The sequence below is a fragment of the Lolium perenne genome, chromosome 7 (assembly GCF_019359855.2).
Source record: "Lolium perenne isolate Kyuss_39 chromosome 7, Kyuss_2.0, whole genome shotgun sequence".
NCBI classification, from domain to species: Eukaryota; Viridiplantae; Streptophyta; class Magnoliopsida; order Poales; family Poaceae; genus Lolium; species Lolium perenne.
The window spans coordinates 32,813,808-32,828,832 of NC_067250.2; the positions used below are offsets into that span (position 1 = coordinate 32,813,808).

Genomic DNA, 15,025 nt, shown 5'->3' on the forward strand with positions numbered 1-15,025 from the left:
ATGTGGCACTCATGAAAGTGACATTGCCAAGTTGGATAGTGACAAGCGTACACTCATGAAGATGAATGCTCTCCAAGAAGAAGCCTTGATGGAACACTTCCGGGTGAACAAGGCAAAAGAAGTCCAAGTGATTGATATTTGCCACCCTCATCCGGAGCATGAAGATGAAGTCAATCGTTTGAAGGCCAAGATCGATAGACTCCAAGTTCAAACCAAGTACTTGGAAGGAGTCATTGGAGCCAAAGATGGAGTCAAATAGGGCTCTTTCAAGGTAGGAGGAGTGGCTACCAAGCCAAAGAGGAAGAGGAATAAGAGGACCAAGAAGAAGAAGAACAAGGAGAACATAGAGATCAACCTTGAGGAGAGCAATGCTAGCTCAAGAAGGGATGGAGTACCCAACTCCGCCTCGAAGGGTTTCGCCGGCTCTAACAACCCTTCTCACGTTCTTTTTGTTGATTACTATGGACATATTCGTGCTCGCTTTATTGGTCCTCAAAAGGACAATGTTGATTGGACTATTTGGGTTCCCAAACCCCTTGTTAATAACATGCTAGGACCCATTGAAAAATGGGTACCTAAATCCAAGACTTGATTCCTTGTAGGACTATGCTTCCGGTGGTGCTAAATGGGTGGTTGATAGTGGAGCCACAAGTCATATGACCGGAAGCAAGAATATTGTTGTCGACCTCGAGCCTTCCTAATCTACCGTATCATATGGCGACAACACGTGCTCTAAGGTATTGGGTCTTGGCAAGGTGGTGGTAACACCCGACATCTCACTTGTGAATGTCCTCCTTGTCGAGACCCTTGGTTACAACTTACTCTCCGTTCATCAAATTGCTCGCATGGGTCTATGTACTTTCTTTGATGAACATATGGTGGTCCTCTTGTGGAGCAAGACACTCCGTGTAGCTTTTGTTGGATATGTAGAGAACGGATTATATGTTGTTGACTTCCCCGGAAAGACAACATCTTCCGCTCTTTGCCTATTCGCCAAAGGTGATAAGGGTTGGCTATGGCATCGCCGACTAGCCCATGTCAACATGAGGACTTTGCAAAGTCTCCACAAGGGTGGCCACATTCTCGGACTAAAATAAGATGTCTCTTCTTGTAAAGATCGTGTTTGTAGGGCTTGCGTACAAGGAAAAATGCATGGAGCTCCTCACAAGGCCAAGACTATCATCTCTACCACAAGATGCTTGGAGCTCTTACATGTTGATCTCTTCGGTCCACCGTCTCATGAAAGTCTTGGAGGAAAGAAGTATTGCCTCGTCATTGTTGATGACTATTCACGCTATTGTTGGGTATTCTTCTTCAAGTACAAGAGTGAGACTCAACGGACCATGATGGAGTTTGCCAATCAAGTTCAACGCAAGTACGCCAACAAGATCCTCGCAATAAGGAGCGACAATGGAACGGAGTTCAAGAACTATACTTTGGATGACTTCCTCGGCGAAGAAGGAATCCAACACCAATACTCCACGCCATATACTCCCCAACAAAATGGGGTCGCCGAAAGGAAGAATCGAACCTTGATCGAAGCCGCTCGAACCATGATGATGGAGTACAAGTCCAACTACAATTTTTGGGCGGAAGCTATCTCTACCGCATGCCATGCTAATAATCGTCTCTACTTCCGCAAAGGCCTAGAGAAGACACCATATGAGATTCTCACCGGAAACAAGCCCAATATATCATACTTCAAGGTTTTCGGATGCAAATGCTATGTGCTTGTCAAAGACACACGTCTATCCAAGTTTGATTCAAGAGCTCAAGAAGGAATTTTCGTTGGCTATGCTACGGATTCTCACGCCTATAGAGTCTTCAACAAGTCAAATGGGCGGGTTGTAGAATCTTGTGACGTGACATTCGATGAAGATGATAGGTCCTTGGAGGAGCGAAGTGCTTCTTGTGAGAAAGGAGATGCAATTCCCCCGGATGCCATAGGAAGGATGGGTGTTGGCATTCGCCGACCCCAAAGAGCTACCTTCTATGAGTACCGGGGAAGGACCAAGTTCCACCCAAGTGGAGCCATCTACACCACAAGGTCAAGCTTCTTCCGTTGATCTTACAAATGCAAGCCAACCTCTACCACAACCTCAAGTTCAACCTCAACATCTACAACAACAATCAAGTACGAGCTCACCTCAACAAGCTCAAGAACAACATCTACCACAATCTCAAGAACAACACTCACCACAAGCTCATCTACAACAACAACCGACATCAAGTGACCAAGGCCAACCTTCAAGTTCTTCTCTGAATGGTTCGGGGATGATCTATATGGACAATACCATTCCTAGTACCCCCGAGTCATCCGGATCTCATGATGATGATGCCCACTTCAACAACAATGAAGGTCAAGGCGAGGACCTAAACCTTGATGAAAGCCAAGAGGATCCACAAGAATCTACTCCTTTAGCCGTCACTCGCCGTGAAGATCCTATTGCAAAACACTTGCGCCTCAAGTCCCATTCTTTGAGTAATGTCATTGGTGATCTAAAGAGCAAAGTAACCACCCGGAGGCAACTAGCAAACTTTTGTGAGCACCACGCCTTTGTCTCTATGGTGGAACCACTCAAAGTTAATGAAGCTCTTGAAGATCCCGATTGGTTGAATGCAATGCAAGAGGAACTCAACAACTTCAAGAGGAATGATGTGTGGACTCTCATGAAGCGACCCGATCATTGCCGCAATGTTATCGGCACAAAATGGGTCTTCAAGAACAAGCAAGATGAACATGGCATGGTCATCCACAACAAAGCAAGATTGGTGGCACAAGGCTATTCTCAAGTCGAAGGCGTGGACTTTGGTGAAACCTTTGCACCCGTTGCAAGGCTTGAGTCCATCCGTATCCTTTTGGCCTTTGCCTCTCATCATGGCTTCAAGTTGCAACAAATGGATGTTAAGAGTGCTTTTCTTAATGGTCCTCTACATGAGGAGGTGTATGTGAAGCAACCCCCGGGATTCGAGGACCCCCATTTCTCGGACCATGTCTTCAAGCTCAAAAAGTCCCTATATGGACTCAAACAAGCTCCTAGAGCTTGGTATGAGCACCTAAAGGAGTTGCTTGAAGACCGTGGTTTCGAAGTGGGGAAAATTGATCCCACTCTTTTTACTAAGAAAGTCAATGGAGAGCTTTTCATATGCCAACTCTATGTAGATGACATCATATTTGGCTCAACTAACACAAAATTCAATGATGAGTTTGCTATGTTGATGACCAATAGGTTTGAGATGTCAATGATGGGTGAACTCAAGTACTTCCTTGGGTTTGAGATCAAGCAAATGGGACAAGGCACCTTCATCAATCAAGCAAAATATCTCCAAGACATGCTCAACCGCTTCGACATGAAGGGCGCCAAGGGGATTGGAACTCCAATGCATCTCAAGTGTCAACTCTCTGTTGACGAGACCGGCAAGGCGGTGGATCCCAAGCTCTACCATTCGATGATAGGTTCGCTTCTTTACCTTTGTGCCTCTCGCCCGGATATAATGTTAAGCGTTGGTATGTGTGCACGGTTTCAAGCAAGCCCGAAGGAAAGCCACATTGTGGCGGTCAAGAGGATCTTTCAATATTTAGTTGATACCCCACAGTTCAGACTATGGTACCCAAGGGACACGGACTTTGCTTTGGTTGGCTTCACCGACTCCGATTGGGCGGGCGACAAGGTTGATAGGAAGTCTACATCCGGAGCTTGTCACCTTCTTGGAAGATCCTTGGTGTGTTGGTCAAATTGTGTCTCCGTCTCTACCGCGGAAGCCGAGTATGTTGCCGCGGCAAGTAGTTGTGCTCAAATCTTATGGATGAGGCAAACCTTGCGGGATTATGGCCTCGAGTATAGCAAGGTGCCTCTCTTGTGTGACAATGAGAGCACAATCAAGATCGCCTACAATCCGGTTCTTCATGGCAAGACGAAGCACATTGAGATAAGGAACCACTTCATCCGGGACCACATTGCACGTGGAGATATTGTTCTATCCTTCATTGGCACCAAGGAGCAATTGGCGGACATCTTCACAAATCCCTTGGACGAGAAGCGTTTCATTGAGTTGAGGCATGAGCTAAATATCATTGATCCGTCAAACTTTGCTTGACCGTCATGCGCACATACCACTCTGAAACTATATATCTAGATGAAAGGCATGCATGAACATAGGGGGAGTGCGGTTTAAATATATTGAGTTATCCCTCCCCCCATAATGCATAGAGAAATCCAAAACATATGCTATTCGTCAATTAAGTGACTTATGAGCTTCATGTTGAGTTGTAGTCCGTGAGTCCTAGATACATCTACGCGACCTCACACTACTACACTCTTACACGGTGGCTTCGGCCACCAACCTCCTCTTTGAGGAGTTTTTCGATTCTTTGTGTTTCTTTGTGACCTTCTTTTTGTCCTTCTTCTTTACTTTCTTTTTCTTCATGTTTTTGGAGAACCTCATTCAAGCTTGTTTTCTCTCTTAGTTTTTGCAAGCTTGGTTGTATGTTCTTTTTTTCTCCATCCTTCTAGTTTCTCTACCCTCCTTTTTGGTGTTCCGATGCCAAAGGGGGAGAAGTTCCTATGTGGATGGGGACCGTTGTTGTTTGTAGCCTTGTGATCCTAGTTGCTTATCTTGTCTTGTGGCTACATCAACAACTCTATGGAGGCATCTTATGGTGAGTTTGGGTATTCTCAAGGCTATGGTATGATAACTTCACCCAAATCTCCTTACATGATCTTATGTTGCCTCCATATTGCGCATATGTTATTTGAACATGATCTTGTATCCTTGTTACATATGTGCTTGGTTTGTAAAATCTAGGGGGAGTTATGCCTCTAAGACGTGTGTATTTGTATTCAAATACATATTCAAAGTATGCACACGTTTAGGGGGAGCTCCGTCAAGCTTTTACAAATCTAAGAATCTCATCATAATATCATATGCTTTTGAAAAATCTTGTGTTGTCATCAAACACCAAAAAGGGGGAGATTGAAAGAGCAAAGTCTAAACCCCGTGTTTTGTGTGTTTGATGACAACACTTGAGTTATCTCACCGTGTGCCTTGAGTATCATTGCTAGATTTGCAAGTGCACGGTGACCTCGCTGGACACGTCAAGATCGGAGGACTGAAGCGTAGTTATAGGTAGCTATAGGTTTTCTGGTTTTGTGTGTGTTTCGCGAGGTGACATGGATGGAGAGAAAAAGGGAAGAACACCAGTTTTAGCCTGGCCGGTACTACCAGTACCTGTAGCGGTAGTACCGCTACCCCTATAGGTATCGCCCCACGGTACCGCTCTGAGTTCTGCGCTCGAATTGTCCCCCAGTACGAGTTACGGTACCTCTGCGGTACCTGGAGCGGTAGTACCGCTCACGGGCGGTAGTACCGCTCATGGTACCGCCCAGGTACCATAACTAGTTACGGCAGTACCGCTCTGGTACCGCTCCGGTACCGCTTTGGATCCAGTAAGGTTTGGACCCCATTGCGGTACCTCGAGACGTACCTCTAGCGGTAGTACCGCTCTGCGTCCACGTGGACCAGATCTGGGGAATTCGAACTCAGAGCGGTAGTACCGCTTCCCAAAAGCGGTAGTACCGCTTAGGCAAAAACTGGACATAACGGTTGGATTTGGAGGAGCCTATATAAGGGCTCCTTCTTCCCCAACTCGTTTTTATCTCTTCTCTCTCTCTCCTCCATTGTTGCTGAGCTTAATCCTTGAGGATCTCCCCAACCATCCAACCAATCTTGCTCAAATTTTGAGGAGTGGTGGAGGAGACCTCGATCTATAGTTCTACCAAGAGAGATTTCACCAATACTTGCTATTCCTTAGTGGATCTTGGTGTTAGGGTTCCTATTGTGGGACATTGGAGAAAGTGCATCCATGGAGGCTAGCTTGGTGTTGTACTAGCTCCATGGATTGTTGGGAGCCTCCTTGTGGTGTGGAGCTCGCCCCAACCTTGTGAAGGAATCATCGCCTCGACCGGTGCCTTAGTGGAGAAGGGGGAGCACCTTCGTGGAGCTCTCTCGAGGAAGAAGGTGAGGCCTTCCTTCGTGGTGTGGCCGTCTAGCCTCTTGTGTGAGGCTAGCACCTCCTCAACGCAGACGTACTCCCTTTTGTGGGAGGAACTGCGGGAAACAAACCTCGCCTCGTCTCCGCGCCCTCCGGTTGTCCCGCTCCTTACTCTTACTATCTTGTGATTGTTCCTTTGCTTGTTGCACTTGTTCTAGGATCATTGTAGGATCACCAACACCACTAAAGCAATCACCTTTATCTTCTGTTGCACTAAAATTGAAAAAGACTAAAACTTGACGTAGCAACCATTCACCCCCCTCTTCTTGTTCGCTACGATCCATTCAGTTTACTTATGATGACCAAACGTTCTTGAGGACACACGGGAATTTAGTCTAGTGCTTTCGCTTCATATAGTTGATTAATCTTCATTGTTTTGATAAGTGTTGTGTGGGTGAACCTATGCTAATGCACCACCCTTCCTAGGACTAATACATACTTGTGATTAAACCCCTTGCAAGCATTCGCAAATACAAGAAAGTAATTAAGATAAATCTAACCACGGCCTTAAACACTGAGATCCTGCTATCCCTCATGCACCGATATACCAACGGGGGTTCAGGTTGCTGTCACTCCGGCAAACCCACAATTGGCAAACGAATACAAGATGCATTCCCCTAGGCCCATAAAGGTGAAGTATCATGTAGTCGACGTTCACATGACACCACTAGAAGAATACCACCACAACTTAAATATCAAACCATTAAATATTACTCAACATAGTTCACTACTAACATTTAGACTTCACCCATGTCCTCAAGAACTAAATGCTCACAAGACATCATATGGAACATGATCAGAGGTGATATGATGATGAATAACAATCTGAACATAAACCTTGGTTCAATGGTTTCACTCAATAGCATCAATAACAAGGAGTAATCAATACCGGGAGAGTTTCCCCTATGAAATAATCAAGATTCAACCCTAGATGTTACAGCGGAGACGAGGTGCAGCGGTGGAGATGATGGTGTCGGCGGTGGAGATGATGGTGATGATGATCCCAATGAAGTACAGCTCGATGACGGTGACGATGGCGACGATTTCCCCCTCCGGGAGGGAATTTTCCCGGCAGATTTCAGCCTGCCGGAGAGCTCTTTTCTCTCTGGTGTTTCTCCGCCCCGCAGAGGCGGCTGTGTCTATTCTCGATGCCCCCCACACCTTAGGGTTCTCTGGAGATGAAGTACGCGAAAGGGAAATGGCCGAGGGGGTCGTGGGCCCCCTCCCCACATGGCGGCGCGCCAGGCCTGGTGGCCGCGCCGGCCTATGGGGGGGCCCATGGTGGCCCTCCTCGGCCTCCCCTTCTGGCTGGCTCCATCATTTGGAAAAATATGAGCTTCGTTATATTTTCCGTCAATTGTTGATCTTCAGAAATATTGTATCCTGACGGTGCTTTTTCCAGCAGAATCCTGACTCTGGTGAATGATTCTCCAATAATCATGAAACATGCAAAATAGGTGAAATAACATAAGTATCATCTCTAAATATGAAATATATCAATGAATACAGTAAATTATGATATAAAATAGTGATGCAAAATGGACTTATCAGTAACGAGGTTGAACAAGGTATGGAGATACCGATGATCAAACCTCGGACAAGTAGAGTATCGTGTGACAAAGGGAATCGGCATCGTATGTACATGGTTCAATCGATCACTAAAGTCATCGTTGAATATGTGGGAGCCATTATGGATCTCTAGATCCCGCTATTGGTTATTGCTCGGAGAGGAGTCTCGACCATGTCTGCATAGTTCGCGAACCGTAGGGTGACGCGCTTAAGGTTCGATGTCGCATAAGTAGATTCGGAATATGAGATGGAGTCCAAAGTTTTTGTTCGGAGTCTCGGATAGGATCCAGGACATCACGAGGAGGTCCAGAATGGTCCGGAGAATAAGATTCATATAAGGGAAGTCATTTTCCGGGGTTCGGGAAAAAGTCCGGTGTTTTGACCGGAGCTTCTAGAATGTTCTAGAGGGCCACCAGTGGGCCCACCACCCCGGGAGAGGCCACATAGGCGCCACATGGCATGGTGGGTCCTGCCCACTATGACATGTGGGCCCAGGCCGGCCCACCCCTAGAGATAGAATCTATCTCTAATTTAAATGGTTTAAATTTAGAGATAGAATCTATCTCAAGATTAAAGTATTTAAATGAAGAGATAAAGGGAAGACATGGGGGGGAAGTCTCCCCCCCTTCATGCGCCGACCAAGGAAAGAGGTGGGGCCAGGGGAAACCCTAGGTCGACCCCTCCCCCTATATAAAGAGGAGAGGGGGTGGCCGGCCACCACACCTCTCATCCAACCCTAGCCGCCTCCCTCTCTTCCTCCTCCATACGCTGTGCAGGCTTAGGCGAAGCCCTGCAGCAATTCTTCTCCACCACCACCACCACGCCGTCGTGCTGCTGGGATTCCGTGGAGATCTACCACACCTCCGCTGCCCGCTGGAACGGGGAGAGGAAGGGGCTTCATCGACACCGTACGCGCGACCGAGTACGGAAGTGCTGCCGGATTGCAGCACCGGGGACGATCGTCTACACCAACAACGAGATTAATCTCGTAAGCTTTGGAATCTTCGAGGGTTAGTCTCATCTCCATCTCGTTGCTTAGATCTTGTAGATTAGATCTTGGGTGTTCCATAGATTAGATCTTGGATTTATTCGTCTTCGCGGTAGGAATTTTTTTGTTTTCTATGCAACGAACCCCATCAGTAACAGATGATCTGCCCAACATGATTATGGTCATATATGTAATTCCTATGTTGTGGATTATTCTATGAGTTAAAATTGGAGATTGGAACCCAATTATGTGTAAGATGTATGAGTAGATGCATATCATGTATCCCATTCTTAATTGCTTGTTTTGATCCAACTTTTTTAAGATAACATGTGTGGGGTCTCGTGTGTATTAGTTGGAGTAACATCGTGGTAGTAGTGATTGAATAGTAACAAAAAAATTGAGATCTACTATTGTTTTGACCTATCTTTTGTTACCTCACTAGGGATTAAGTGATTGCATGTGCTATAATTATCTAGTGACAGCTATGATAATGGTAGCACATTTTTTATTCAAACATCATATCAAAGTACCTAAGGCTATGCTCTGTTAATTCTTAATTCTAGATTGCTTGGATTTTTCCTTTTCTAGAGGACTATAAGTATAAATGGGACATGGTTAACCTTTTTTTTATATGAACCTATTTAACCATTTTGTGAATTTTTTTGAATGGTTAACCATTTTGTGAAAAAAATTTAAATGGTTAACCGTTGGTTATTTAGGACCAAACCATTTTTAACAATATGTAACGATGGCAAATATTTAGAAAGCTTGATTTGAAAACTGGAGCACTAATTACAAAAGAAAAATGCACATGACCTTTGCTAACAAAGTTAAGAATTCACAAGGATATTCAAAATGAAGGACTAGTTCCAGTCAAGTTTCAAAAATGAAAAACTTCACACCAACAATCCAACATGCACATGACAAACATGTTTTAAAATGCAAGATTACACATCAACAATAGTCCATGCACACGAGAGACAAGTATCAAAATGACAGATTTCACGTCAACTTTTCCATGCACAACCCAAGGCTTCAAACATGGACAATTCAATAAAAATGAACTATAACCCCGTAGCTCCATTCCGGTAATGTCCATGACATTAGTTCCGCAACTTGTCAACTATTATCTGCATCAGAAATGAACAATGAAAATAAGAAACCAAACTAGCTACAAGTTACCCAACGAGTTCCTCACCAAGTTAATTACCTGATGAAATTGAGAGGCCTTCCTCACCAAGTATGTCATAAACGGATGCTATGCTAACACCAATTGTACCTACACAGAAATAGAATGGCACAACAACTGTTACACTTGCAAACTTTAATCATTCCAGTAGTCAAATAGAACAACATAGCATGTATAAAATAAGTGCTAGACTGATACATCTCAAATGTATCTACTTTTCCAAGTATTTTGCTCGATGATTTGCTCTCGAATCTCACCATACTTGAATAAAACTGTGTATCTGACGCTATTTTTAGCAAAAGTCTTCTTTCTGTCTATTTTCTCCGGAAATAAAATCGAGAAAAATATCACGCAGGTTGTTTCACCAAAACAAGGATCATAGGGCTTTGGAATCACACGAGCGGGCCACAAGGCCCAAAGAGCACAGGTGCCCTCTACTAGGCGCGCCACCTAGACCCTTTCGGTCTTGGATCAGTCTCTGCCTCTTCTTTGGTGTACCCCATATATACCTGGAAAAACTAGGTATCCAAAATCACATACCCTTTTGTAAAACAGAGCGCCACAATATCCACAATCTTCATTTCGGGGGTCAGATTGGTCCTGCTCTTCACGCCAGAGAGGGGGGTTTTGAGGTCTTCTCCACCATCATCGCCACTGACGTCATCACCAACAACCATGTGCTCACTCTCCGTCATCATGTGTGAGTAGTTCTATGTAAGCATGTGAGATGGAAAGGGATTGGATGATATTGATCATGTAATCATCCATGTGTATCGAGATTTGAGGTATTTATCTTGAGGATATTCTTGTATGAGTGTTGGTACATCTTTGATATGTTTAATGCTTGTTGGTAGGGCCCGAGTGACATGATATCAGTATTGAACTTCTATTGCCACATCATATATATGAGTTTGGTATATATCTGCAAAGTGTATTGCCTATTATTGGGTTGAACATGCGAACCCTAAAGTGGCACTTAGGTAAAACAATGTGAATATACAATAGTTTGAGGATATAGTGTGTTCATGAAGTGTTAATGCTTTGTTCCGGGCTATTCGACATGATATATCTTAATTGCTTGTAGTTTCAAGTTGGCCTCGATGAAATGGGAAGACAGGAAATATATGTTATGTAAATTCTCTTGGTTAAATATGTATAACTATATTTGGATCACACACCTACACACAACTGAACTAGAGATGATTGCCATGTTATTAGAATTATATTATATGATCAATATCATTCATGCAACACCCCGCTATCACCTCATGCCTACGTCTTTAACCACTAAAAGTTACACATCACTACTTTCGGTGAAAACTGAAAATCTGCTGCTATTGTTTACTGCTTTGAATCAACTGCTATATTCCTTAATTTATTAATATTTTCATCAAAGATTTGACGATACTAACTCAATGTTGTTCATCCACATGGGCATTACTCTGGCAAAAAAAATATGCACATATGTTGCCACCTTAGACAAAACCAAAATTCTATCACTACTCAAATTTTAATACTTTCACTTTACCATTAAATGTTTATATAATTTACCATCTCCATCGGACGAATCGCTAGGCTATTCAATTTGACACAGGCGCTGGGATTTGTGCACCTCTGGTTCTAGCTAGGATTTGTAGGCTCCGACACGGGTTTGGCCGGCGACAGCGTGCGGGTCTAGTTCTCCAACCCCTTCCTCTACACCACCAGATGGCCCTCGACGAGCTAATCGTGACGTCTGTTGTGCAACCCAAGCGTCCCCACCACTTCCAAGACGGGGACGAAGACGCGTCCGCTGCTGCACGAGACGGACGGGGAGAGCGGGGGAGGGCCTGGAGGGAATGGGGGAGGGCTGGAGTCGCCATCTAGTGACGGGATTTTGCCAGCAGCAAGTCGCAGCAGGAAAGGTGCACTAGTCCGGGGGAACTTTTAGGTGGCAGTTGAGCTTCGCGCCACGCCTTAGGCGGGAACGCGTTTGCGATGTATCTTTGCAGCCCCGAAAAAGTGTAGGCCAGTTTTTCGACTTAAGGCATATGATGGGCCACTTTTTTTGCCCTATGTGACAGATTTTTTTGTCCAGTTTTTGGGCATCTGTTAGAGATGCTAACTCCCGGTCGCACAAGAAAGTCCTAGTTACTAATGACAAATACATGGAGAGTGACAAATATGTAGGTGAAAGTGTAAGGAAATGATCATGATCTCTCTGCCAATGGCACCCTATTTCGTGAGATTAAGTTCTTTGCTAGGTTAAACTTTTTAAGTTTCTAGATTGATTGTTTACCCAAGGGCTTATATATATAATTTTACGGGTGTCTCTAACGCGCAGTCGCTTATGTCTCAGTCGAATTACATCGGGCCTAAATAAAATGCAAACAACATCAATCACAAATCTTTAAGTAGAAACAAAATCCAACGGTGAAGCACGCCTCAGCTAGTTGAAACTTAGCAATTCCATAATATAATATGGTACCTTTTGTCACGGAGGGAGATATACAATGTGACGCGCGCTTTGGCTAGTAATCAGGCGATGGGTCTCGAGCTGTATGGCCGGACGATGTCCCGCCAGCGATTATGCTGCTCACCAGTTAATGGAAAGGTGCTACCTAAAAGGAACTAGACACGATCGATGATCTCATGGAACCATGAAAAGACCCTACCAAGCAGCACCTGTTCGTCAGCAAAAACAGCATCCTGGGAATGATCCCCTGGTAAAGGGACAAACATGTCGCCTTGCACATAGCAATCGGTTCGTCATCGGCGACAACCATGTTCCGTGCCTCTGAGATATCGCCGGCCGGTGCCCAAACCTACAAATGCAAGCCCCCAAAACACATGTTCCGACTGATCATAATCGTATATATTAGGCGTAGGCATTGCTACAATCACTAGCCTATCAAGCATCTTCAATTGCAACCTATGGCGTCTGCTGCAGTGTTGGGCCTGGTCGCTCTGGTCGTGGTGGTCGCAACCTGGCTGTGGACAGCGGTGATGCACCACCTGTTGTGGCGTCCCTACGCCGTCGCGAAGTCCTTCCGCCGGCAGGGCATCCGCGGGCCGGCGTACCGGTTCTTCGTCGGCAACAACGAGGAGTCCAAGGCCATGCGTGTAGCGACGGCCAACGACGTCCTGAACATCCGTTCTCACGACATCATCCCGCGCGTGCTGCCGCAGTACCAGGCCTGGACGGCGTCGTACGGCAAGGTGTTCCTGTCGTGGACGGGGTACACGCCGGCGCTCTGCGTCGGCGACTACGACATGGTGAAGCAGATCCTGTCCAACAAGTCTGGCCTGTACAACAAGCCGGACCCGGGGCCGAACATCCTGGCCCTGCTGGGCAAAGGCCTCGTCTTCGCCGACGGCGACCTCTGGACGCGCCACCGTCACGTCGTGCACCCAGCCTTCACCATGGACAAGCTCAAGAGGATGGCCACGACGATGGCGGAGTGTGCTGGGGAGGTTGTCGGCGCCTGGGAGGCGCGCGCGGCTGCAGGTAGCGGTGGTGTCGCGCGGGTGGAGAACATCGGGCAGCAGTTCGTGGAGCTGACCGCCGACGTGATCTCGCACACGGCGTTCGGGAGCAGCTACAGGGAGGGAAAGGAGGTGTTCGTGGCGCAACGGGAGCTGCAGTACATCGCATTCACCAGCATCAACAAGGTCCGCGTCCCGAGCCTCCAGTACCTCCCCACCAAGACCAACGTGCGGCGCTGGCAGCTGACAAAAAAGGTGCGCGGCACTCTAATGGCGATCATCCGCGACCGGCAGGCCGCTGCCAAGGACGCCAGGGGATACGGAAATGACCTTCTCGGCCTGATGCTCGAGGCCAACGCGTCGGCTGACGCCGGCGAGCAGAGGGCGGCCATGAGCTTGGACGAGATCATCGACGAGTGCAAGACTTTCTTCTTCGCGGGGCACGACACCACCTCTCACCTCCTCACCTGGGCCGTCTTCCTCCTCGGCACGCACCCCGAGTGGCAGCAGAAGCTCAGGGAGGAGGTCCTCCGGGAGTGCGGCGGCACGAAGGCGCCCATACATGGCGACGCCCTCAACAAGCTCAAAATCGTAAGTACCTGCCTCTCCTATCATTCTGATCCAGCTACCGTGCTCCATGAAAAACGAGGGCGACTCACTTCACTTGTGAACTGTAATCCCTGATGGCAGGCGACGATGGTGCTGTACGAGACGTTGAGGCTGTACGGCGCGGTGACCATAATAGCGAGGAAGGCGGCGGCAGACACAGAGCTCGGCGGCGTGAAGATCCCCAAGGGCACCATGACAATGATACCGATTGCGATGATGCACCGCGACGAGGAGGTGTGGGGCGCGGACGCCGGCAAGTTCAACCCAGACCGGTTCCGGAACGGCGTGGGTAGGGCGGCCAAGCACCCGAGCGCGATGCTGGGCTTCTCCGTCGGTCCGCGGTCGTGCATCGGCCAGGACTTCGCGATGCTGGAGGCCAAGGCCACGCTCGCCCTGATCGTCCGGCGGTTCGAGTTCGAGGTCGCGCCGGAGTATGTGCACGCGCCGACCGACTTCCTGACGCTGCAGCCCAAGTGCGGGCTCCCAATCCTACTCAAGCTCTTACATCAGTAAAACAGATGTGTTTTGAACTGCTACTGCTAGTAGGAGTACAAGATACATACAGTAAGTGATATGCTCACAGGTGGTTTTGTATCTTGGAAAGTAATTTTGGCAACTAGTTGCTTGTGCACGGTGGACAAGGATTTTGTGCACATGGGAGTCAGTGCTCTCTTCACTTTTGGATTTTTGAAAATTTCAGATTCTCATATTTCTCTGCTTTCAAGAATTATGACATTAAATATGTAGATAGATGTGTATATGAGGATTGGAAACAAAAAAGTCTCGTCAAAAAATACGTTATATTTTTAGAGATGCAAAAAAACAAATTTCTGACAGTACACTGACAAAATATACGTACTATTGTACTACTATTTATAGTCAGAAATTTGTCTTTTTTGTATTTTCCAAAATACAAAGTATTTTTTAATGGGACTTTTTTGACTACACTCCTCGTGTCTAAATCTATCTACATATTTAATGCCATAATTTTTGAAAACATAAAAGAGCGAGGTTTTGAAAATTTTCAAAAATCCAAAAGTCCAAGGAGCACTTGTGCTCATGTGCACATGGTACTTTCCGCTTGTGCACACCATATTTTATCCCTTTGATTTCGCAAAGGAAAATGCCTGGACATCCCCCGCCCCGGGGGATC

General features: G+C 46.4%; 1 protein-coding gene across 1 annotated transcript; it reads left to right on the forward strand.

Moving 5' to 3' along the window:
* Positions 1-12,672: 12,672 nt before the first annotated feature.
* LOC127317892 (cytochrome P450 709B1) lies at positions 12,673-14,515 on the forward strand. Its single transcript, XM_051348495.2, has 2 exons — positions 12,673-13,854; positions 13,954-14,515. The coding sequence occupies exons 1-2, from the start codon at positions 12,712-12,714 to the stop codon at positions 14,383-14,385; spliced, it is 1,575 nt and encodes a 524-aa protein (XP_051204455.1). The 5' UTR covers positions 12,673-12,711; the 3' UTR covers positions 14,386-14,515.
* Positions 14,516-15,025: the final 510 nt, after the last annotated feature.

Bases quoted from the DNA above. Each gene is read 5' to 3' on its own strand.
- LOC127317892 (XM_051348495.2), top strand. From the start codon at position 12,712: ATGGCGTCTGCTGCAGTGTTGGGCCTGGTCGCTCTGGTCGTGGTGGTC. The intron at 13,855-13,953 runs GTAAGTACCTGC...CCCTGATGGCAG, and splicing joins CCCTCAACAAGCTCAAAATC to GCGACGATGGTGCTGTACGA.